Genomic DNA, 26586 nt, shown 5'->3' with positions numbered 1-26586 from the left:
AACTTTTACCAGAGTGGTTTTAAAACTGAGTATCTGTACTTCTACTTAAGTTAAGGATGTGTGTACTTTTGCAATCTCTTGTTATTTCTGTGCTCCAAGTTTGATCATTATGTTTTCCACAAAATAAAGACTTTATAAAGTGCCTGGGTTATTCTGTAAAACGCTGCTCTGCTATACCATGGTAAAGTTCCTAAAAACAAAATGCCTAGCTAAATTTAAGTGCATAATTATAAGTTTATTAGGGCATTTCTTTAATAGCTTCAAAAATAGCTTCAAAATGATCTGTGAAGATCACTTATTGTCTGGGGGGAACTCAACTGCTCAGAAATTCTGTTTTTAATTACAGCTTTTAATAGTACCAACCAAGTAACTACAATGCTCCTAGATTTGATCCTTAGTAAAACTATTTAACTAAAGACAGAGCAACAGAGGTCAATAAACATTTAATACATCTATATTAACAGTATACTTATACAAAAAAAGTACATGTGTAACAAACCATGTTGTTACGGGCGATACTATGAAAAAAATGACAACTATAAAATGCCACATCATTTTTAAAAACTATCATCATTTCATTTTTCCATGCCTTATATATACATCTAAACAGAAATGCACATATCTAAGATAAGCATGCATTAAGCAGAACCAGGCATGCATGTTAGTATGAGTAGGAGAATGTGTTTTTCAAAATTTTACTCAAGATTTCTTGAAAGCTGTTCCTCGTACACAAGAAGTTCTTCACGAAGATGTGTTTCGTTCATCACTCTCTCAAATATACACACATGTTAACACACACCTCAAATATACACACTTGTTCACACACACACACCTCAACAAGCTGCATTACTAATAGCATAACTGACTGAAGTATGTTAGTTAGTAAGAGGATGACTAACACTATAAGGTCACTATACTAAAGCCACATGTGCTTTAGTGCTCTAGGGAAAGAACACTGGTTTGGTTTCTTTCCTTCAGATGATACCTGGTTGCTTTAACTTTAGCTTTTGGTTCAGTAGATCTCTTTCTGAGATGCCTGTTGAAAACACAGAGATTGGGTCAAGCATATATATATATATATCAATCACCTACTGCACCTTTAATTATAAAAAAAAAAAAAAAAAAATATATATATATATATATATATATATATATATATATATATATATATATATATATATATATTTTTTTTTTTTTTTTTTTTTTTTTTGATATAATTAAAGGTGCAGTAGGTGATTGTCTTTAGAAACATTTTTGTTGTGCTGGTTGAAAGTCTCTTCATAGTCCAATAGTAATGATTACAGTAAATGATTTAAATGTGTTTATGTGTATTTTTATATTCTGGGTAAAGCATAAAACAAAAAAAATTTTCATCCAATTAAATAGAGTCGGACCGTCATCTCCCTTAATTCCGATAAGCTGGTCAGACTGTCTGTAAGGAAATGTAGAATCCGACTTCTGCGGAATCCACACGCAGATGCCGAGTCGGAGCCGAAGGCGCCGAAGGACAGCCGAGCTCGGGCCTATTACTGTAAAGCCAGGCGCGGGTATAATTCGCTCTTAAAGCGGCCGCGCGGTCACGAGACGGACCGGGAGAAATCAAATGCTGAATTGAAACTTTTAAATACCTGAATCAATATTGGAGTTACTTTAGCACGCTGGAGGAGGGACGACACCATGGCTAAAGTATTACTGTTAGACAGGTAATGTTCTGTATTGAAACTATTTTATGTTAGATTGTGTTTTGTTATAATTGACTTAAATGCACAGACATGTTGTTCAGCCACTGAAATTTCCTGGTGAAAGATTGATGTGATTATTTTCAGTTTCATAAGGTTCTTTGACAGCATCTATAATGTAGATTTATATTTAGTATAACAACAAAACATCAGTAAATAGTGCTAATCCGCCTAACCTGCTTTACTGAGCTGAAGTTGCTTTACTGAGCTGAAGTTGCCGGCAGCTAGCTCTCTGCAACTCTCACATGGTCGCCCACTGAAGCTAAGCAGGGATGCGCCTGGTCGGTACCTGGATGGGAGACCACATGGGAAAGCTAGGTTGCTGCCGGAAGTGGTGTTAGTGAGGCCAGCAGGGGCGCCCAACCTGCGGTCTGTGTGGGTCCTAATGCCCCAGTATAGTGACGGGGACTCTATACTGCTCAGTGAGCGCCGTCTTTCGGATGAGACGTTAAACCGAGGTCCCGACTCTCTGTGGTCGTTAAAAATCCCAGGATGTCCTTCGAAAAGAGTAGGGGTTTAACCCCGGCATCCTGGCCAAATCTGCCCACTGGCCTTTGTTGATCATGGCCTCCTAACCATCCCCATATCCAATTGGCTTCATCGCCGTCTCCTCTCCACCAATCAGCTGGTGTGTGGTGTGTGGTCTGGCGCAAAATGGCTGCCGTCGCGTCATCCAGGTGGATGCTGCACACTGGTGGTGGATGAGGAGATTCCCCCCATTGTGTGTAAAGCGCTTTGAGTGCCCAGAAAAGCGCTATATAAATGTAAGGAATTATTAATTATTATTATTATTATTATATTCACATTGGGTCATTTCTGAACAATAATAGCCTTCCTATACTGTTTACCATGCTACTCTGAGTATTCGCTCTGAAATAGCATCCAAGTGTGGCAAAGTATAATAAATGTAATTCCTGCATGGTGCTGGCACTAACCAACTGGCGAATGAATAGTGGGTTATCTGTCGGCTGTTGCGCGCGCTCGCGATTTCAGGGGGTGCGGCTTTGAATCACAGTCCCTCCCCACCGTCCAAAGATAATATGCTAAGCTGTTAGCTTTTTGACAGATCAACTACTGTACCTTTAAGTGGCGGGCCTTCGCTGTTGATGTCAGTTTGACCACAATATTCTTAACCATTCACCTATTATCATTATTTGTTATGAGGAAAAAAACAAACAAAAAGAAAGCCCTGCCTCCTACTCAAAATTCTGTTCCAGTTGCAAGTACATCAACATCATAGATATTTACATTAGATGTCGCCTACGCTATTGTTGTCTATTGAAAGGAAAGCATCAAAGGAGCTGCCATTTTAGTACAAGGTAGCACTTCTTTGAAATGAATGTGGGACCTAGGTGAAGTGCAGGACTAGCCATCCCGATAAATAAAAATATAAAAATAGTAATAATAAAAATTAAATAAACATATTAGTAAATGCATGTATTTTCACATACAATACAAAGGTACATCCTATAACAACAACGGTATAACAATAGCAGGTAATATAAGTTATACAGGGAAAAGATTTGTATCAGCTTCCTTCAGGACACCTCCTGAAGGATTCCAAATTTTGAAAAACTTTTCAGACTATATAAGTTAATTTTTCTAGAGCCAAACAATAAGACAATTCCAGCAACCATTGACCAAAATGCGGGCTTTCTGTATTTTTCCAAAATCAAGCAATTAATAGTTTTGCATGTAATAAACAGTAATAACAGTTTCTTATCTTGAGAATATTGAGAATACACAGTTTTGGGCATTTGGGTATATCCTTTTTAATGCTATAGATAAAAAGTTTAGAATTTTCTCCCAAAATTGTTTTTATAAAAGGACACTTCCATGACATAAAGTTCCTATCTCTTTATTGCATTTTACGCATTAATCAGGAATGTTTGTATTAATTTTGTGAAGTAATTCTGGAGATGTAAACAGTCTCATATTCCATTTATATTGCAGAAGTTTGAATTGTGTATTAATAGTCTGGGTTTGTACCTTCAGACAGATACCATTCATCTTCTGTGATACTCTACACTGTAAATGCGAATAGTATTCCTTACTATCAAAATTCTAGTGTGTTTACTTAATTTTAAGCTAACTGTTGAGTTTACTAGAAATGCATTAGTGTTGCTGACATAGTAAGGTATAAAGTTCTCATAACTAATGTAATTTGAGTAAAATTGCTTATAATGGCTAACCCATGCTGTTACACATGCTTACTGGGTGGTGATTTCCCATCCCCCATCTCGAGTCACAACCAACCGCCACCCAGCACCACCATGGAAGGACAGGATTTCATATTGACAGTACCACCATGGAAAGACAGGATTTCATATTGACAAGATGTACTGCAGTAAATCAGGGTAAACTTTTCATTTCAATACCATTTTGATTTTATTTGTATAGTATCAGTAATCTGTTTATTTCCTGCACTTTGTGAAATTGTTTGCTGTTTTGTGAACTAATTATTAGGTTAGGTATAATAATTATGGTGTTGTGACTAAACGTTTTGACCACTGCACGTTATTTGCAATACTGTCTACATTACTAGATTAGCTATTTTCAGACGCCTAGTTCTTTCTAATAACTATTAATAATTTGTAACGTTAGTAATAATTTGTAAAGTGGGCGTTATGCACTAAAAAAGCGCATATATATATATATATATATATATATATATATATATATATATATATATATAATTATCTCACTCATGGCTTGCTGTTTGTGCAATTTATTCTGGTCAAGTTTATTTAAAAAAATACGTTTAGGTCTTTACTTCTGCAATTTTACATTTATATATTTATTTATTATTATTTTAATGTTTTATTTTAAAAAAAAAATATTTCAAGATGTTTCTTCAGAACTCAATAGTTCTTTTTACAATTTTGACTTGTATATTTTATGTATTATCAGGTATTTGTAAGATGTTTCTTGCTATATCTTAAATTGGTTTCTATATTCATGTTTCTATAAAATTGAGCTGTTTTAAGATGTGTCTTGTACAATTTTTTAATTCAAGTCTCTTTTTTTCCAAGTATCAAGTATTCTAAGTTTTTTTTTTAATAGATTTTCAATCATTTTAGAAAGCTTGTGTTTTAGGGTTGAAAATTTTTTATTAAATTTTTTCGTCTGTATTGCTGTTTGCAGTATACACAGCACTATATACAGCACTTCACAACAGGTTTTTACAAAACTGTATTGTGTACCAGTGTTTTGTGATACTAAAATATCACAAGTGTATTGTGAAACTCTGCTCTTTTTGTAAAATAAAATGTTTACATTTAAGACCAGTATTGTGTCATTACTTGTAAGTTGAACTACATATTTTATGTTCAGTTTAATTGAAGAAAATGTGGAAACCGATTGCACGTAGTTTCTTTAGTTGACATTACTTAAAATGGTGGATTAAAACAATGTTGAGACTACTAACATTTAAGATGTTAACTGAACATGCAAAACAGTATTAGTTAAATAGAGTTAATAAAGTAATCCTACTATAAAACCCTAAGTAAGGTTACTAAATAATGACGAGTATGTTAACTAGAATTTTCTATTAAACTTACTTGATTTTTAACAGTTAGTTTACATTATAAGTTTTAGTTTTCTTACTTTAAGGCAATAATTAAACTTAACTTAAGATTTCCTTGTAAGTTTATATTGCAAAAATAAGGCAATCGATTTCCAAACTTTTTTAAGGAAACTGAACATGTTAGAATTTACAGTGTAGTTAAACAGAGTTAATAAAGTAATCTTACTATAAAACCCTAAGTAAGGTTACTAAATAATGACGAGTATGTAACAAGAATTTTCTATTAAATTTACTTGATTTTTAACAGTTAGTTTACATTATAAGTTTTAGTTTTCTTACTTTAAGGCAATAATTAAACTTAACTTAAGATTTCCTTGAAAGTTTATATTGCAAAAATAAGGCAATCGGTTTCCAAACTTTTTTTAGGTAAACTGAATATGTTGGAATTTACAGTGTATCTCAGATCTTGACAACCGTTTATTGTCTGTATTTTCTAAGCAATTAGTGGAGATTAGTCTATAAAAAAAGACATTTGCCCGCCCCCATCAAAATGGTTTAAAGTAATATATTCTAAAGGCGAAATATCAGGCAAAACCGGAGAATGATGCTGTGTTTTGTTATTTGAAGATATTTTAAAAAATGCATTTTTAATAAATCAAACTTTTGTCTTAATTCTTGAAAACTGAGCATAGTTTCATTTTTAAATAAATTGATCACCTTACCCAAACCTTTTAAAGCCAATCTTTTAAAGCCAGCATCATAAGTCCCATGTGTAAAGTTAGCGTTACCCCAGATAGGGGTAAATTGTGATAATTGTGGAACCTCGCCAATATGTTTCAAAACTTCATACCATACCACAATAGTATTTTTAACGAAAGCATTAACCATGGAGTGGGTTTATCTTTTATGAACTAAAACATTGCTGCTCTTAATTGAGCTTCCCTGTAGTATCATTTATGATTATTCATCTGAAACCCACCACGTTCATATGGTAAATATAAAAGAGAGCTTTAGTCTTTGATGTCAATTTGCCCAAATAAAATTGGAAAATAATTTCTTCATATTAGGGAATAAATTTAGCGATGCAGGCAGGGAAACTGATTGAAACAAATACAAGAACTTCGGGAGTATATTCATTTTTAATATATTGATGCGTCTAATCAAAGATATTGGTAAAAGTGACCATTTATTAATTGTTTCAGTTATTAACTTAGTAGTGTAGTTATAATTACTGGAAGCTATATTAGATATGTCTGGAGTAATGTTAATGCCTGTCTGTTACGATAACCAGTAATCGTTCCGCGGAGATCGCTGGTTTCCACTTTACTTGAACTACACTTCCGCATATCCCAGGACTTCATTTTCATACATGCACTTCTTCCAAACACGCACGCCTGGTCATTTATCTATCCTGATTGCAATCACCAGCTGAACCTTGTCACAGACTGATATCACACCATACTTAAGCCACACATTCACACTTCCAGTTTGCCGAGTCTTGTTATCTTTCACAGTAGCATTACAACGCGTTTCCCAGTCTTGTTATCCTGTGTACCGACCGTTAGCCTTGTTAGCCTTGTTGTCTTTGCCTGCCGCCTGCCTTTCTGACCTCTTGCCTGTATTCGACTGTGATTCTGGATTGTCCTCTTACCCCTGTTTGCACCTGTGTTGACCACTGCTTGCCTGACCACCGATTAAACCTGCATTTGGATCTTACTTCAGTTGTCTGTGTCTCCAGAGGTTGCTGGTTCTCACACGAACACTAAGGACTACATTTCCGCCTTCCCCTGGACTACATATTTATACATGCTCTCCGGTCACACACATGCTCACTCATCAAGATTGATTACATTCTCACCAGCTGAGCCTTGTCAGAGACTGATTACACACCCTACATAAGTCACTCATTTACCCATCCAGTTTGCAGAGTCTTGTTAGCTGTTTCAGTTACTTTACAACGCGTTTCTCCCTGTCTTGTTTCTCCGTGCTAGACCCTAGCCTTGTTAACCTTTGTTCACCTTCGGGTGGGGAACTCCAATGCTATTAGTGGATTTGATTTAGGAAAATCCACGAATTGGGAGGATTTGGTTCAGAATTGAGTTGCTTGTCTGAAAGAGTATGGAACGGGCCAATGAATGCCAATAAATTGGCAGCGTAAGCTTGCGCAGGTGTGCTTCATTGCCAATTAACCCAGCATATAAGCACACGTGGAGCAAGCAGACGCCATCCTTTTCGCTTCAGAGTTTTTTCTGATCGAGTCGATGAGGGTTCCTCTTGTTGACTGCAGCGACTTCCGAGCGAACGAGTGTCTCCCGGTCCAGAGTGGGTATACGCGGCGGCAGACGGTCGAGCTGGGATTCTCCCTTGCCTGGCATTCTTTGGGTCCGGTCCTTTAGAGCGGTGCGTATAGTTGCATTTTTCCTAAAAGAGCAACACTGTCGTGCAGCACGTCCTTTTCAGGATGGCGCTCCAACTGCGCGTTTCTGGCTGCGGGGGTTTGCTGGCTCGGAATGATGGACACGATCACTGCATTATATGTTTGGGGGTCCAGCATGTTAATGTGGTGCTCACAGGCGGTTCATGTCATCACTGCAATGCCATGACCGTTGCACAGCTAAGATGGCAGCTAGCTTTCAGAAGAGAGCGAACCACCCCAGTTGCCTCCAGCTCTGCAGCGGGCACTCGGGCAGATCTGAGGGTCTCAGCGGGAGATAATCCGCCGCCCAAGGGCTCGCGGACCTCCCGCTCCTCCAAGCGCTCCATCCAAGCTTCGGGCACTGGGAGTGATCCGTCTAATCGTCACGCTCGCTGACACCGAAGATCAGATGTCCTCCGCGGCATCGGAGGGTGGGCTTTCACTGTCCAACGAAAATTCAGACCCGCTCGCCCCCTCCGGGCAGGCGAGCGCTGTCAAGACGGATCCTGAAGCGGGCATGTTAGTGCTTTCCCGGGCTGCTTCGGCTGTGGGGTTGAAGACGGTTCATCCTGCAGCTACGCGGCCAGACCGACTAGATGGGTGTTACATAGAGGAACAGAAGGTGAAGCCCTCTAAGCCTCTCGTCCCCTTCTTCCCGGAGGTGCACAGTAGGCTCACACAGTCTTGGAAGGCACCTTTCTCTGCCCGTGCTGTGTGTCCCTCCGCCCTCACCGCCCTTGACGGTGGAGCTGCCAGGGGGTATGAGGCGATTCCGTCAGTGGAGCACGCTATCGCGGTCAATCTTTGCCTGCGTGGCGCTCCTACTTGGTGGGGTCCGCTCCGTCTCCCCTCCAAAGCCTGTAGGTTATCTGCCTCCCTCTGAGCCAGAGCTTACATGGGTGCGGGCCAGGCTGCTTCCGCCTTGCACGTGATGGCCACCTACCAGCACCGATGGCCACCTACCAGCCACTTGCCCAGGGCGCAGTTAAGTCCGGTAAACGGACCGCGAAGCATCCCTGAGACAAGCCATCCGGAGAAGAGGAAACTTGCTCTTTCCCCGCTTGAGGGCGGGGCCCCTATTCCAACGGTACTTTTCAGTGCCACGAAAACATCAATGAAAGGGCACTTTTCCCCTTCCCCGGATGTGACAGCACGAACCTTGCCAGTCCGGTACGCGCTGCCTTCCAGCTCACAGGTTCTATGTGCTTCGCCAGTGGCTCACGAGCCCTAAGGGGACAGTCTCCTTTCCCCCAACCCTCCAATCCCTCCTCCGGAGTTAGGGCGCGGAGCCAGAGCGAATCACTTTCCTCCAGCTCTTCCGCAGAACCCTCGAGCTCCCCGGTTCTGCACACCCACTCTATGCTGCCCCACCGCTGGTACGTCAGCGATTGTAGCGATGACTCCATTAGCGAGGGCTCTGCCTGCCTGGTTAGCGCGGGCCAGCCCCTCGCGGTGGCTCATACGCACAATCAGACTCGGTTATGCAATCCAGTTCGCAAAAGGACGCGTATTTCCATGTCTCCATTCTTCCACGCCACCGCCAGTTTCTGCGGTTTGCGTTTGAAGGTCGAGCGTGGCAGTACTAGGTCCTCCTCTTCGGACTCTCTCTGTCTCCTCGGGTCTTCACCAAACTCGCGGAGGGTGCCTTAGCGCCCTTTCGGCTCGCGGGCATTTGCATGCTCAATTATCTCGACGATTGACTGATTTTAGCCCACTTGCTTGAGCAATTGATTATGCCCAGAGACAAGGTGCTACGGCACCTCCGCCTGTTGGCACTTCAGGTCAACCGAGAAAAGAGCAAACTCGCCCCTGTGCAGAGGATCTCCTTTCTCGGGATGATGTTGGACTCGGTCACTATGGTAGCGCCTCTCAGGAGAACACACTCACTTGTTGCTGAACTGTCTGAGAGAGCTCGACAGCAAAATAGTGGTCCCAATGAAACATTTCAGAGGCTGCTCCTCTGGAGTCACCCGCGGCTGAAATCACTGCGTGCCATTCATATTCCAGGTATGCTCAATCGTGCAGCCGATGTGCTCTCACGGCAGCAAATACACTTCGGAGAATGGAGACTCCAACCCGAGTCTGTCCAGCTGATATGGGCGCGATTCTGGGAGGCCCAGATCGATCTGTTTGCTTCCCCCGAGAACGCTCATTGCCAGTTGTTCTTTTCCCTGACCGAGGGCTCTCTTGGCACGGATGCACTGGCCCACAGCTGGCCTCGGGGTATGCGCAAGTATGAGTTTCCCCCAGTGAGCCTGCTCGCGCAGTTACTGTGCAAGGTCAGGGAGGACGAGGAACAGGTTCTGCTAGTTGCTCCCCTCTGGCCTAACCGGACCTGGATATCAGAGCTCTCCCTCCTCGCTATGGCCCTCCCCTAGCGGATTCCTTTAAGAGAGGACCTACTCTCTCAGGGACAGGGCACCATCTGGCACCCTCGCCCCGATCTCTGGAACCTCCATGTGTGGTCCTTAGACGCGGTGAAGACTTAGGTAACCTACCGAGTGCGGAGGTAAATACCATCACTCAGGCTAGAGCCCCCTCCACGAGGCGCGCCTACGCCCTGAAGTGGAGTCTATTCACTGAATGGTGCGTCTCTCGCAGAGAAGACCCCCGAACCTGCCAGATCAGTGTTGTGCTCTCTTTCCTTCAAGAGAAGCTGGAGAGCAGGCTGTCGCCCTCCACTCTCAAGGTTTACGTGGCTGCTATCTCCGCTCATCATGACGCGGTAGCTGGCGGCACCGTGGGAAAGCATAACCTCATCATCCGGTTCCTCAGAGGCGCTAGGCGAATTAATCCAACTCGCCCCCCTCTCATGCCCTCTTGGGATCTCACCCTCGTTCTCACGAGCTTGCGCACAGATCCCTTTAAGCCACTCGAATCAGTATCTTTAAGATTTCTGTCCCTAAACACAGCTCTGCTGGTCGCGTTGGCCTCCATTAAGAGGGTCGGGGACCTGGAGGCATTTTCGGCCAGTGACTCGTGCCTGGAATTCGGGCCGGATTACTCTCACGTTATCCTGAGACTCCGCCCGGGTTATGTGCCCAAGGTTCCTACCACTACCTTTAGAGATCAGGTAGTAAACATGCAAGCGCAAGACCCAGCCCTATCCCTACTTTGTCCAGTTCGCGCTCTGCGCATCTATGTGGACCGTACTCAGTACTTTAGATCATCTGAGCAGCTCTTTGTCTGTTATGGCGGTCGGCAGCAGAGAAGTGCCGTATCGAAGCAAAGATTATCCCACTGGATTGTGGATGCCATTTCACTCGCTTATTCGAGCAGAGGTGAGCCGTGTCCCCCGGGAGTGCGTGGACACTCCACTCGGAGCGTTGCATCCTCTTGGGCACGTGCACGCAGCGCCTCTCTAACAGACATCTGTAGAGCTGCGGGCTGGGCGACACCCAACACATTTGCTAGGTTTTACAATCTGTGAGTGGAGCCAGTTTCCTCAAGGGTATTAGGCAACCCTTTGGTGATTGAGGAAACAACTCCGTAGGGTGTTTAAACACGCTTGCGGCGCCATTCTCCCTAACACGGAGATACGTGCGCCTTTTTATCTGTCAGTAAAATTACCCGTCAGGTGAGCCCTGCAGATTCCTCCGTGGTCCCCAGCACTAACTCAGCGGAGGAGTCACTTGCTGGCACACTACACTGTAGGCCTGCCCACTGGTCAGCCCGCATTTTGGGTATAGGTGCCTGCTATGCGTGATCCCCACAAGGTGATCACATATGCCCGTGTCTTCCCTATCCGCTAACCACACCTTCTAATGCGCACTCCCCCTTCTTAGGGCTAGTACATATGTAATTTTGCCATCTTATCTCCCCCATTGGGTAGCGGATGGCCTCCGCAGCGTCCTCCCTATCGGGATTGCATGCTCCAAACATACTGTCGTATTTTCCTAGAATTATCTAGACGCTCGCGACTTCCCAAAAAATATACATAAATCCGTAAAACTTCTGTTGAAGTGGGATAAGTTAGGGCCAGGGACACTTTGGAGGACAGTGCCTCCCATGATGTGGGTGCGTCACGATTGCTTGACTATACTCTCATCGGAGGCGTTGGTAATCTGCAGTCATTATGGCGTTTTCAATATTTCTCCCAATTCGTGGATTTTCCTGAATCAAATCCACTAATAGCATTGGAATTCCCCACCCGAAGGGGAACACTCTGGTTACTAAAGTAACCCTCGTTCCCCCAGGAGGGGAACGGAAATGCTATTTACCGTCGCCATAATGACTGTCCCTTAGCTGTTAGCAAAGTCTTTTCAGCTTAAAAAGGATGGCGTCTGCTTGCTCCACGTGTGCTTATTTGCTGGGTTAATTGGCAATGAAGCACACCTGCGCAAGCTTACGCTGCCAATTCATTGGCATTCATTGGCCCGTTCTATACTCTTTCAGACAAGCGGCTTCTGAACCGAATCCTCCCAATTAGTGGATTTTCCTAAATCAAATCCACTAATAGCATTTCCGTTCCACTCCTCGGGGAATGAGGGTTACTTTAGTAACCAGAGCGTTCTCCTGTTTAGCCGCCTGCCTTTAGACCTATTGCCTGTTTATACAACGACGATTCTGGACTGCCTGTATATACCCGTTTGCACCTGTCTGATCGTAGATTGCCTAACGCTGAATAAACCTGCATTGTGGATCTGACCTCCAGTTGTCTCTGTCACTTCCCCTCCGGTTGTTACAATGCCAAGATATTTAAAACTTTCATGAGCATTTTTAAATAGGGTTTGGATGGGGGATTTAAGCGATTCAGATTCTTTAAGAAATAAAATCATGGATTTTGACTCATTTGTTTTATAGCTTAAAAATCCAAATCTCTTAGTAAGGCTTAAAAGATGTGGTATGGATTTACATAGATTGGATAGAAATAGTATAATATCATCAGCATATAAAGCTATTTTATTTTATTTTAAAGAGGAGCGGTCAAAAGCCTTTTCGGCATCCAAGGAGAGTAAAGCACAATCAGTGGATTCTTTTTTAAAGTGTATGACGTTTAACACAGTGCAAATATTTTGAAAAGCTTATCTGCCTTTTACAAAACCATTTGGACCAGAACCAACCAATAATGGTAAATATTTTTCAAGTCTACTAGTTAAAACTTTAGCAATAATCTTAGTGTCTGAATTTAAAAGACTATTGGGTCTATAGGACCCACATTTTCTAGAACCTTTTCCTAACTTAAGAAGTAAAGATATAAAGGCAGCACTCATGGAAGGAGGGAGAACTTCATTGCTAAATGATTCATTTAACATATTAATCATTGGTGTTATTAGTTTGTTGTGAAAAGGCTTATATCTATAGGTAGGTATCAGGGCCTGGTGCTTTTTCACTAAACATACTCTTAATAGCTGCTCTCAAGTCTGATTCTTCGATTGGTTGATCCAGTGTTTTACAGTCCTCTTCAGATAGTGAAGGTAACTGAATCTTTTCTAAAAATGCTTTGTAGAGATGGAAATCCACCGGAGGTGATGATTTGTAAAAAAATTGATAATAATTTCTAAAAACCTCATTTATTTCATTAGATATCTTCTGACCTTGCATTATTTCTATTTCGTTAATCACATTAATCACAACAGCCTTCCAGCCTTTTCTTCTTGGTCATAATATGTTTGCCTAAGCCTATTTTATTAGTCATCACCTTATTAGTGGAAGTTTCATTAAGTTGTTTTGTTTGTCTTAGAACTAGTAAAGCTGATAATTTGCCCCCTAATATAGGCCTTAAATGCCTCCCATCTTATTGATGCAGAGGTCTGATTTGTATTGCACTCAAAAAACAAATCAATTTTGTTACCTACAAAATCAAGAAGTTTAGGATTATGTAACCACTTTGTGTTTAGACGCCATCTAAACTGACTTTTAATAATATTTCTGAGAGTATATTTTAATGATAATGATGCATGATCTGATAAAACTATGCTGATATATGTACAATTAGATATGAGATTGGTCAGATTCTTTGAAATTAAAAAAATAGTCTATTCTAGAATATGTATGAACTGTTAAAGAGCAGCAAGAGAATTGGTTTTTTGTTGAATTTGGAAACCTCCAAATATCAATTAAATTAGGATCTTTAATGTACTGATTAATTATTTCTAGTCTGTAGATGTGAAGCGTCAATACCTGTGGAATGGTACAAATTAGGATGCAGGGTACAAATAAAATCTCCCCCAACTATTAAATTACCCTGAAGAGAAGATAAAGTTAAGAAGAGATTGTGAAATAAATTAGGTTTGTCTGCATTTGGGCCATAAAAACTCACAAGGTTACATTATTCATTGAGCATCCTACCAGTAATAATAACATATCTGCCAGATGGGTCACGGATAATTTTAAGTACATGAAATGGTACAGATTTATGTATCAACACCACTACTCCCTTTGAATGTGAACCAAATGATGCTGCTTTATCCTGACCTGGCCATCAATTACAGAGTTTAATAACTTTGCCTTGCAGTAAATGTGTTTCTTGCAGAAATAATTAGCCGCATTTCCACCATCGGGCCAGTGCGAGCCAGGGTTTTAATCGGGCCGGGCCGGGCCAATAGCCCGGGAGGTTGAGAAATGAGGCCGAAATCATGTCGCGTTTCCACTGTCGGGCTAGTAGCTCACAGCGCGTCACACAAACACCGCCCACAGAACGTCCCCCAATCAAACGTCACACAACCCGCCCACTCCAGCGGGAATGAGGCAGATAAAGCACACCATAGAATCATCACGAAACAAAACCATTGTTGTAAATTCATGTTAAATGAACCATCTTCATTTAAAGTTTCATTTATAAATTTAACCACATCATATAAAAACATAAACAGTTGTTTGAGAATTAGAACACATTTTGTGTGTGGGCTTTCCCCCAATGCGTTTAAAGCAGCGAGCGCTGCGCAGGACTGAGTGACAGAAAAAAGGGTAGGCTAGATTCTTCATTCACTCACCCAAATATTGCTCTATTTGCGCGATTTGATTAATATCATCGTATCCAAATACTTTATAAATAATATTTCAAACCTTCTCCAGTGTTTATTGTTTTTATAAAATATCTAAAATCTTTTTTTTCAGATAGGTCTTTGTAAAATGAAAGTTAGGCTATATGTGGCTTTAAAACGGTTTGATTTATGTATTGTATATAGGCTACCTACATTGTTATACTGTAGCTAGCTTTTGTTTATTTTATATTGGTATATTTATTTAATGCGATTTTATATATATCCGATATTTGTAATTCTTTAAATTATATTTCAATATAGCTTAGGCTATTTTATCAAGAAATGATACTATATTGTTTAAAGTCTACGAAAGTGGGCACGTAATTTGATAAGTTTTATGTCTTTCTGTTGTATTTATATTGTGTATTATCTCAATATCTGCCCGCTCGCGGCATCAACAGAGCTGTGAAGGGAGCGCTCTAGCCCAGTCTCACACACAAATACAGGTATTTAAACGTGCACAAACACACCTTTTAAACTAACACCTAAAAAACTCTCGAAAACCTTTATTGTCTACTGTGTTTTTAATATGGTGTAATGATTATTATGCGCTGTTGAAACATAAAGGAGGACGCAGCAAAGAACATCAATATAAATTTAAAATACTTTATTATTTTATGCAGCAGCCTTACGTTTAAAAGGGAAACATAAGGGTGATCATATGCAAAAAGACCCCTGACTATAAGGCCAGATGTTTTCTTTCCCTTATTTATTTATTTGTTTGGCGCATGTACTCATGTGCGATCAGAAAACTGCCCGCCTCTCCTTTCACTCCACCCCGAAGCCCCAGCTGGCCCTCCTTGGCCCAAGGTATTCGGCGGGCCAAAAAAGGCCGGCCGCTGGCCCCAAGAAAGCCCCGCTTTGGCCCGATTAAGCCCTGGAAGTGACAGTGGAAACTAGGGATGGGAAGATTAACCGATATGTATCGATACGCGGTCATGCGCGTGCACGATGCGAGTGCATCGGTAGAGCAGCAGAGGATGAATGAAATTTTGGAAGCAAATCGAGATGCATCGGTTTTTGCGAGATGCATCGGTTTTTCCAAGATACAGCTTATATTTTTAATATAGAATGTATTTTTTATTTATTAGCAAGTGTTGTCAACCTGTTTTTGGCGCATTATTTAATCGACCTACATAAAGTATGCCTAAGCAATGGACTTGCCGATGTGTAGTGTACACTTACACTACAACTCAGTGTATCAGGTGTGCGGATGAAGCTAGTGGAGCGCCCTCAGAAAGCGCGAGAAGCAAAACAAACATTTTATTCCCCACTGAGTTTTAAATCTAAGTATGGCAACATTATGGATTTTGCAAAAAAGATGGACGACTTCTTAGGACAGATGCAATTTGCAAAATGTGCCGCGCATCTGTAAACTACACGGGCAGTACGACTAATCTGATATCTCACTTGAAGCGGCGCCACGGTGTTGTTGTGGAAGCATCATCCAGTGTCCCTGCATCCCCGGCTTCCTGCTCTGCTTCAAATGTAGCTACCAGCTCCAAAAGTGGTGAGAAAAGCACTGCAAGTTTTTTCCATGCGCAACAGTTTTGTGCGCTCTACGGCAATAACGAATGCTATTGCATTGTTCATCTGCAAAGATTTTCAGCCTAGTGTCACGGAGAACGAAGGTTTTAAACACCTCCTCCTGTTAATTTGTATTTATTTATATTTTTATTAGCCTGTTGTTTACAGTGACAGTGATGTTTCAAAGCAGCATAACACTGCTAGTTCTTGACCTTAAGTTTTGAATATTCAGTGGCACAATATATCTTTGTAAAACTTGTTTTCATAGTTGAAAGGTTAAATCACAATTCTTGTTGTGCAATGGTAAACCTTTATGTTGAAAGAGTGCAAATATATACATTTATAATATATATTGCACTTATACATTCTGTTTATCTTGAAAATCCTTAAATAATATGTGCTATAGGTTCTAAAATGGCCCTCTACTGTAAACTGACACTCTGGCTCTGAGAGAAAAGCCAGTTTGTAAAAAAATTCTTGGTTTTGCTTTGTTAATAAATAATCAAACTCATTCAATGGCACAGCATCCTTTCTTACATCATCTCATAAACTTGATCTAATAAGCTAGTGCTGAATTATCGCATTGTATCGTGATATGGGTGTGAATCGTATCGTGTTGCATCGCAATATGTCACAAATGTATCGCTAATATATCGGATCGTATTCTTTGTATCGAGATGCGTATCGGATCGGCATTATAGCTTAGATTCCCAACCCTAGTGGAAACGCCGCTGGCCTTGGCTCGCTCGCTTTAGGCGCGATAGTGGAATCGCGGCTAATGTTTTAGAATGGAGATAGTTGACCCTATTCATCTCTTGTTTTAGTTTAAATATTACAAAGCCTCTAACATTCCACAATGTTAAAGCTAGAATTTGTTATCACATAAAGCAATTAAATAATCTAGTTCAGATAATATACCAACCTGATACAACAAAATTGTTCTTAACAAAATACTAGTAAGTTGAAATATAAGTGTATATGATAAGGTGGAGTAAAAGGAAAAGAAAAAGGGAAAGATAAGGAAAACCAAGATTAGAATAACTATAACACTAAATAACCCCCAAAAACATGCACTAACATTAAACAGGTTCATGGTAAAAATCCCTTCAATAGTGAGAACCCCAGTTACAGTATGTACTCTAACGGTCCTTTAAAAGAAGCGCAATGCAGTTGCTGAACTAAGTGGGGTAAAAACCGTATCCAAAACAAAAAGATCAGATTAAAACAAGCACTTAACGTTAACTCACAAATGACTTGAGTTTCTTCCCGATTAGACATAGGAAAATATATTTAAATTGTCACATATTATGTTACCGAAAATAAAGGTTTTTAATCAGTCTTTAATTACGTTTTTAATGAAATCAGAGTCAAATCTTCATGATTTATGAAATCCAATAACCAATCTTACCAACTTTGAAAATTTTACATCACTTTTCTGCATTGACGGTTAGTTATCGCACATGCATCGCCTACAAAGAGCGCGTGTTTATGTGCATGGAAGTGTTTTATCCTCCCTCCCTGTTCAATTTGATCTAAACCGTGTCCTGAAACACACGCCCTCTCCCGTTTATACTTCTCATTCTAACAGTGGGAGTGACTCGTTTGTGAATGAATCCCTGTTATGAACGACTCGTTCACTTAACTGACAATAACACAAGTTATTGCGGTGCGCAGCATCTTGTTGTCATATTTCATTTACATTGTTTGCTAATTTTATTCAACAAAACTAACATAAGCCAAGTATTTAGAGCAATTTAGTGCTACTTTGCCTTATGGTCAGGGCAGTAAGAGACTGTATTATCATCAATAACTTGACTTGTTTAGCACAAAAGTTTGTAACATACAAAATCATAAAAAAATAAAATAAAATCTTACCTATGATTTGTTCTGACTGTGCTTTGTTTTCTTTGTTTGCTTGATACAACACCTGTAAACAGCGTTAAAACTCCAGCATATTCAGATTGGCTTTAGTCTTGACTAGTGCAGTTGAATGACATTTGTCCAGGGAGCACTGAACAAATATGGTGGCACTATTGACGCATGTTCAGGGTCTGTATGCGATATCTAGTGTATATATTTATGCATCAACATAATGAAATAAAAGTCTCAGCAACTTCCTGTTCACTCTGACTTTAAAGCCTTTATAGGTTGTTTTCACATGACGTCATTGATGACGCAAGAAATTCAGATGGAGGGCAGGAAATAATCACTATGTAGGGATCACTATCAGAACATCCAAATGTATCTGTTTAATGTTGTTTATGATTGTTTAAATCGACCAAAATAATAAATGTAGAACAGCTTTTCTAGACTTCCAAAAGTTTTGGCTCATAAAGTAGGAAACTTCATGAAAACTGGAACTTGTTGCAAACAATCTATATGCCTCTTTGGAAGACTTCAGACTTCAATCACGTCGCCCTCAACCCGGGTGGTGAGGGAGGTGTCGTAGACGACCGCCTAGGTTGTCTCTATGGACGCGGCAGCCCTGACCACAGGCAATAGAGGCGATTATAAAATTACATACACTGTGAAATAATTTTTTTTAGTATTTTTCTTTTATAAATACATTTTAATAAATGGTTGCAGTCTTACATTTTTAAATTGAATTTTTTTTTTTTTTCATTTTTAAAGTCACTTCCACTTACATTAATACATTAACAGAATTAAAATGTTACATGATTAACATATTCAGTTAAGTTACAGTAACATATGTTGTAATGATTTTTTGATCATATAGTTTTATTATTTATTCTATTATAAATCTTAAATAAAATTTCTACGGATTCTATTTAAATAGCCCCAAAACTAATGGTTTTACAATTTTGCTGATAGTTTTATTAGAACTTATGTCTTTTTGAGGGTATTTAGATTTCTTGAGGTTATGGAAACATCAACAGTCACAGTGTACCATTGATTCATTAATGTGGGGCTGGTAATGGTGCAAACGTGCCTTAGGGAGACAGATTGAGAAACGAAAGCTTTATATAGTCTATAAAACAACAAATGGGAAATAAATACAGGCAGACGTCTAGTAGATACACAGACATGCTTTTAGCTTCCTCTCAACATCAAAACTTGACATATATGTGAGTAAAGTCATATATATTTTGCACAAGACTCATTCTTGTAAGTGGAACATTCTTGTCAACATTCCTCTGAATTTGGGGGATGATATGCCTACATTGCACGAGTGTCCCACATCCATGCAATACTTGGTTGGTTTAAACAGTGTGTGTATGTGTTTGTGTGTGCTGCTGAGCTAAACTGCATTTCACAGATGGGTGAGAGAAGTAAACATTATTTCCTTTCACAGTGACTGCACTGACACAGTATAGTAAGATGCCACATAAACACATACACAAGAAATACAAATAGATCCGCTCCCAAAACTCCAATGCTATAAGTAAAATGCTTCAAAAGATGTGATTGTTTTGTCGCATTATTTGATTTATGATTCACCAATTAGATGATTCCTAAGCCAATATAAATACCCTACGTTCCATAAAACAGCTATCTTAATTTTGAAGAATCTCCCCTTCCACCCTTAATCCTCCTCCTTTCCTAGTTGGGTGTCACGGTGGGCCAGTGCTTAGCACGGTTGCCTCACAGCAAGAACTTCATTGGTTCTAGTCCTTACCAAGCCAGCCATCGTTTCTGTGTTGAGTTTACACATTCTCCCCCAGCTCACATGGGTGTCCCCCGGGTTCCCCGGTTTCCTCCCACCATCCAAAAACATGTAACTTAAGCTAATCGACTAATACAAAGCAGCACCATAGACATGCTAATAGTAAGTACTTATCTCTTATGAGCAATCACTATCTGTTCATTAGCTACTACAGCAGGGGAGTTCTCAAGATCTACCTGAGCTCAAACTCCCCTCTTGCATTGCAAACAGGAGGGAGCCCCAGGCTTGAGGATCTTATGAGCTCAGGGCTCTCTCCCAGGACAGCATGCCAAACAAGCTTTATAAACAATCACAAAAAATGTGATCTTTAAACTCTTTAAAATGTAATTTATTAAAGTGGAAAAAATATATTTCTAAGTATTTCACTGAACACATTAATTGTGTTCTCAAAATATGAACACATTTTTAATTTTTGATGTCACCAACACCCCATGAACCGGAAGCTGAGACTATCTTACTTGTTTCGTATTATCACGCAGTTCCTAGAGAAACAAAATATTAAATGACACAACAGTGGGCGTGGCTTGTTTTTCTACAGTGAGCTGAGTGGATATAGTAAAGTAGGCATTTCATTCAGAAAGATGGGAAAATTTTGAGAAGAGTTTGTACAACCTAACAGACACCTCCTGCTCACCATTTGTTTTTTCATCAAAACTGACAGTTAAAGCAGCGTGGTTCAATATGTTAGCTACACCCATTTGCTAAGATACATAATCTGACAATGAAGCTGAAAAAACAAAAGATTCATTTTCAGTTCCCCTTCGGGTGGGGAACTCCAATGCAATTGGTGGATTTGATTTAGAAAATCTACAAATTGGGAGGATTCGGTTCAGAAGCCACTTGTCTGAAAGAGTATGGAACTGGCCAATGAATGCCAATGAATTGGCAGCGTTAGCTTTCGCACGTGTGCTTCATTGGCAATTAACTCTGCATATAAGCACAGGTGGAGCAAGCATTCACTATCCTTTTCGCTTCAGAGACTTTCTGATCGAGTCGATGAGGGTTCCTCCTGCTGTGATCCAGCGATTCCAAACGAACGAGAGCATTCTCCCGGTCCAGAGTGTGTAAACGCAGCGGCAGACGGTCGAGCTGGGTTTCTCTCTTGCCTGGCGTTCTTTGGGTTCTTTGATGCGGTGGTTTCCTGTCCTCGGATGATGGGCACGGGCACTGCGTTGCATGCCTGGGGGGTCTAGCATGTTATTGCGCTGCTCGCGAGCAGTTCATGTCGTCATTGCGATGCCATGACTGTTGCCCACAGGCCCGCGGACCTCCCGCTCCTCCAAGAGCTCCATCCAAGTTTCGGGCGGGGGAAGCGATCCGTCTAACAGATGGTAGCCCTTACGGTCGATGACAGCAGAGACCAGACGTCCACCGCGGCATCGGAGGGTGGGCTTTCATTGTCCGATGACGATCCAGACCCGCTCGCCCCCTCCGGGCAGGTTAGCGCTGTCAAAACGGATCCTGAAACGGACATGTTAGCCGTGCTTTCCCGGGCTGCTTCGGCTGTGGGTTAGAGATGGTTTATCCCCCAGCTCCGTGGCCGGACCGACTAGATGGGTGCTACGTAGAGGACCAGAGGGCAAAGCCTTCAAAGCCTCTCGTCCCCTTCTTCCCGGAGGTGCACAGTAGGCTCACGCGGTCTTGAAGGGCACTTTTTTCTGCTCGTGCTGCATGTCCCTCCGCTCTCACCACTCTTGACGGTGGAGCGGCCAGGGGGTATGTGGCGATTCCTTAGGTTGAGCGCGCGATTGCGGTCAATCTTTGTCCGCGTGGCGCCTCTTCTTGGCGGGGTCCGCCTCGTCTCCCATCAAAAGCCTGTAAGTTATCTGCCTCCCTCGGAGCTAAAGCTTACAAAGCTACGGGCCAGGCTGCTTCCGCCTTGCATGCGATGGCCACCTACCAGTGCTACAAAGCACAGGCGCTGGCCGAGCTGCACGAGGGTGGGTCCAACCCAGGCTCATGAGCTTCGCACCATATCCGACTATGCTCTTCGGACCACTAAGTCCATTGCGTGTGCGTTGGGGGGGACGATGTCCACACTAGTGGTCCAGGAGTGCCACCCCTGGCTAAAACTTGGCTGATATGCGCGAAGTCGACAAAGTCCGCTTTCTTGACTCCCCCGTATCCCAAGCTGGCCTGTTCGGCGACACCGTTTGTGAATTCACCCAGGAATTCGAGGCGGTGAGAGAGCAGTATGATGGGTGATGTCACCTATCGGCGGGACCGTAAGCCCGCTCCGCCTGCCGTACCATCCATATCTGCTCCTCGCCGAAGGCGCCCGCCTATGAGAGCTGCACGGCCCCTGCACACGCCTCTGGTGAAGCGAGCGTGTCGAGCACCTCGGAAGCAGGCAGCCCCCCTGCCCAGAGCGCCGCTAAGTCCGGCAACGGACCGCGAAGCCTCCCTGGGACAGGTCATCTGGAGAAGAGGGAACTTGCTCTTTCCCCGCTGGAGGGCGGGGCCCAATTTCCAACGGCACTTTTTACTGCCATGAAAACATCAATGAAAGAGCACTTTTCCAATTCCCCAGATGTGACAGCCCAAAATCTGCCAGTCTGAGACTGTCTGAGACTGAGGTGCTGGAGCAGCAACACGTCCTGGTCAGGACGAACAGCACGGCGGCGGTGGCGTGTATCAACCGCTTGGGGGGTATTCGCTCTCGCCACATGTCTCAGCTTGCCCTCCGTCTGCTCCTCTGGAGTCATCCGCGGCTGAAATCGATGCACGCCATTTACATTCAGGCAAGCTCAACCGTGCAGCGGATGGGCTCTCATGGCAGCCTTTGCATCCTGGAGAATGGAGACTCCACCCCGAGTCTGTTCAGCTGATATGGGCGCGATTCGGGGAAGCCCAGATCGATCTGTTGCTTCCCCCGAGATCGCTCATTGCCAGTTGTTCTTTTCCCTGACCGAGGGCACTCGGCACGGATGCACTGGCTCACAGCTGGCCTCGGAACATGTGCAAATACGCGTTTCCCCCAGCGAGCCTGCTCGCGCAGTTACTGTGCAAGGTCAGGGAGGATGAGGAACAGGTTGCTGGTTGCGCCCCTCTGGCCCAACCGGACCTGGATGTCAGAGCTCTCCATCCTCGCGATGGCCCTCGCCTGGCAGTTCCCTTTGAGAGAGCACCTACTCTCTCAGGGACAGGGCACCATCTGGCACCCTCGCTGACCTTTGGAACCTCCAGGTTGTCCTTAGATGCGAGAAAGACTTAGGTAACCAACCGATTGCGGTGGCTAATACCGTCACTCGGGCTAGAGCCCCCTCCCCGAGCGCGCCTATACCCTGAAGTGGAGTCTATTCACTAAATGGTGCGTCTCTCGCAGAGAAGACCCCCGTAATTTGCCAGATCAGCGTTGTGCTTTTTTTACGCCAAGAGAAGCTGGAGGGCAGGCTGTCGCCTTTAAGGAATTAAGGAATTAAGGAAACTAATTGCAAACCTTTAGCTTATTATGACATGAGACTCGACCTCTGCTGCTCAGCAGTTTGTGGTCATTATTGTCTGATTCTTCCTTTCATGATGGGCCATTTTTGTTCAACAAGAGGCAGATCTGGGGCCTCATGTATCAACGCTGCGTGCGCACAAAAACTTTGCGTAAGCCAGGTTTCACGCTCAGAATCGCTCACGTTTGGATTTACTAACGATGAACTGAACGTGGGAATGTGCGCAGCTCCACGCCAACTTTATGGCTGGCGTACGCACATTTTTTGTGCATGTCTGTTTTATTTCCATTGGCGACTCCTAGAGGCAGTTGTGTTAAATTGCTCTCTACAAGTACAAAAGTGTCTGAGCCTTGCAATGACAGCTGTATGAGACGGGTTCATCTAGCAGGTATATAAGGTTTCCATACCATACAGTTGACCAGCCAAACATTAAAGCGCAATTTGCAGCGGTCGCCTGTTTTATCAATGTAATCAGAGCTATCTACTGCACGCACATTGCTATAAAGACACTATCTGAAGATGAATTTGCATGCGTGAATCAGAAACATTTCCATTCAATAAATGTGCAAATAAAATATGATGCAAAAACTTATTAATGATTCCTACTTGTTTTTCTCGTGATAGTTGGCAAAATCTGATTTGTAGCGGGGGGAAAAAGAAGAATGAGCTTATCAGACGCTGGATTTGAACCGAGTTCATGCTCGAACGTCTCAAAACATGTTGACATGCGTTTTTCGAGCTGCGCCACTGAGACTGTTAAGAGTACTGCAACATTTTACACTTATAAATCACACTATTTCTTTTTTAATCCACTCAGTGCGATGTTCAGACCCAACTGTGTTAACCGCATCAGCTAAACTCTCCCACTCTATTTTTTTTTTGTTGTTAATTCCGGAGGACAAACTTGCAAATAACACCACTTTTCTCCAGTCTACCTCTGAAAGGAGCACCTCCAAATCACATTCTGTTCAAAGTTTCTCTTTTTGCTTGCTTTTGCCATTGCTTTTTCGTTGGGTTTTGCCAAAGTAGAGTCATTAGCATATTCATATGGGGGAGGAGGCAGGGAGGGGTTTTGCGCTCGTGCATGTTGCGCTCAGTTTCACATTCATTCTTATGTACAAAAGAATATGTGTGGGATTCGGCGTATGCAGAGTTTCATACATCTGAATTTTTTTCTGCGTACGCACATCTACAGCTTTGTGCGTACGCAATGTTTTAGTATGATTTCCACGCAAGTCTTTGTACATGAGGCCCCTGGACATGCAGAAAGAGACTAGATCTAATAACCACAAACTTCCTAATGTCAATATACATTATGTCACTGTATATATGCATGTGTATATATGAACTGTGTGCATATGCCAATGACCTATACCATCTGGTCTGCTAGTCCTCGAACCAAGATAGACGTTTGCTTGAACATCTGGTGCTTATAAAATCTGGATTTGGTCTTGAACCGATGGAATCAATGGAACGTATATTTTAATGATATTAATGCGTGGTCTAAAATGCGTGGGCTAAAATTATCTACATAAATATAAAAACCACGGCCATGCAATTTTTCTATTTGTTTTAATAAAAAACAAGTTTAGATTTGTCCACCTGTAGGGTTTTGGAGATGTGTGCATCACCACATGAGGCAAAAGAATAGGATGTGTGTTTGTCCTATTCTTGTAGGCTAATGGATGTCTAGAGTGGAATGTGTAAAACTCTTGTTTCCTAGGTAAAGGAGTAAAGAGTAAAAGTAAATTAAAGAAAAAGAAGCCAAATGGACGAGACTCATTGTTTAACCTCAATGCAGATGGTCTGTTTTTCCTGTTACAAATTCTGCCATGTAAATAGCAAATTCCCCAAGGCGTGACAAAACTGACTCTTAAAGGGAATAGGAGAGGAGACTTGATTGGTTTAATGCATGTTATGCTCAAAACACACCCATAACTCATTAAGAAAATAAGCAAAACCCTGTTAGACCATCTGCCAGGGCGCAGAGCATATTCTTCCGTCCTTAAAATAGCAAAAGTGGATTCAGACACGCCCTTAATGCTTTTGTGTCATGCACTTTAGACTTTGCACTTAGATTGTTAAAAAAAGAGCCCTAATGGTGTACTCACATTAGGGTATCCAAACCGTCACAATTGCACCTGGGCTCGTTTTAAGACAACCATATCAGGGGTTGATGAACTGCTGTTAATTTGTATATAAATATTATACAATTATAATTGTAGCAATTTTATGATTATTATCATTACATAGAAACTCCTTATCATCTACAATTCCTATTTGTAAAATACAAAATTGTATATATATATTTTTTACATTGTCGTAGCAATATCTGGCAACACTGCATCGCCAGTACTTCATCTGACAGGAAGTGATCAAGTGTGCAGGTCGTTTATTATTATCATATCAGCCACTGCTGATGAAATTTAACTTATAACTTATAATTTAATTATAATCACCATCCAGTCAATTCCCACACTACATCAGTCAAGAAGTCTTGAACACTCACTTGTAGAAGTTCTTATTGACCTTCTTCTCATGGGGGAATCCCATCATGCCACAAACCACATGTGTATTTTTGGGTGTCCAGCCAATATCACAGATCTGAGCCCATCCGTCCTTATTCTTAACCTCCACTACTCCTTCGGTGACCGGCATCCGCTTAGTAGCCGTAGTAAAGACGGGCCGCAAACGCACCTCCTCCACCCTGTTCTCGTCCACCTGCACCTGAGAGAAACACATGTCACAATGAGCAGAGTGAGTTAGAGCCCAGACACACATTCAGCATCACTGCTTTCACTATTCATTTCTTTAAAAATCACTTATGAGGCATGGATTTACAAGCCTCATTATCAGACACACTGTGAAAGTTTACTTTCTTTGTTAAACATTTGGGAAATATTAAAAAAAGAAAAGAAAATTCAAGGGGGGGCTAATAATTCTGACTTCAACTGTATAAAGTTAATCACAACTGCCTGATTTTGGACTTTTTGACCTATTTAATTTTGTACATTGACCTATTTAATTAGCTGATAGGGTTCTTTACCTCTATAACATTAGAGTCCACAAATCCAGGCAGTCTCTCATCTTTACAGATGACTCCGGCGTCTTCATCATGAGTGCAGTCACTGTTTCCCCAACCTCGAGATTTGCACACTGACACACTTCTTTCACTGCCGCTGCACTGCACATTGTCAAGCCAAATTTTCCCTAAAACAAACACAGACTCTCTGAGCAGCATATGGGTCATGCAGAATATCTGAC

At 41.8% G+C, this 26586-nt stretch overlaps 1 protein-coding gene across 28 annotated transcripts in view; it reads right to left on the bottom strand.

Annotated features, from left to right (window-relative positions):
* Positions 1 to 26586, bottom strand: part of loxl3b (lysyl oxidase-like 3b) — a 177721-nt gene that overhangs the window by 144733 nt on the left and 6402 nt on the right. For 20 of the 28 annotated variants that reach the window (XR_012388454.1, XM_073919374.1, XM_073919364.1 and 17 more), the window contains 2 exons: positions 26369 to 26532; positions 25832 to 26049 (listed from right to left, as the gene is read on the bottom strand). Coding sequence is in view for 27 of the 28 variants with exons in the window: in XM_073919374.1 (XP_073775475.1) it covers positions 25832 to 26049; positions 26369 to 26532 (382 nt within the window). In the remaining variant the exon portion in view is untranslated. Of the gene's footprint in view, positions 1 to 985; positions 1037 to 25831; positions 26050 to 26368; positions 26533 to 26586 lie in introns of all 28 variants that reach the window. The other 8 variants (XM_073919361.1, XM_073919368.1, XM_073919369.1 and 5 more) reach the window with 1 other exon arrangement.

The sequence above is a fragment of the Danio rerio genome, chromosome 13, assembly GCF_049306965.1.
Source record: "Danio rerio strain Tuebingen ecotype United States chromosome 13, GRCz12tu, whole genome shotgun sequence".
Lineage (NCBI taxonomy): Eukaryota > Metazoa > Chordata > Actinopteri > Cypriniformes > Danionidae > Danio > Danio rerio.
The sequence above is the reverse complement of the archived record's forward strand: the minus strand, read 5'-3'. Positions and strand labels throughout refer to the sequence as shown.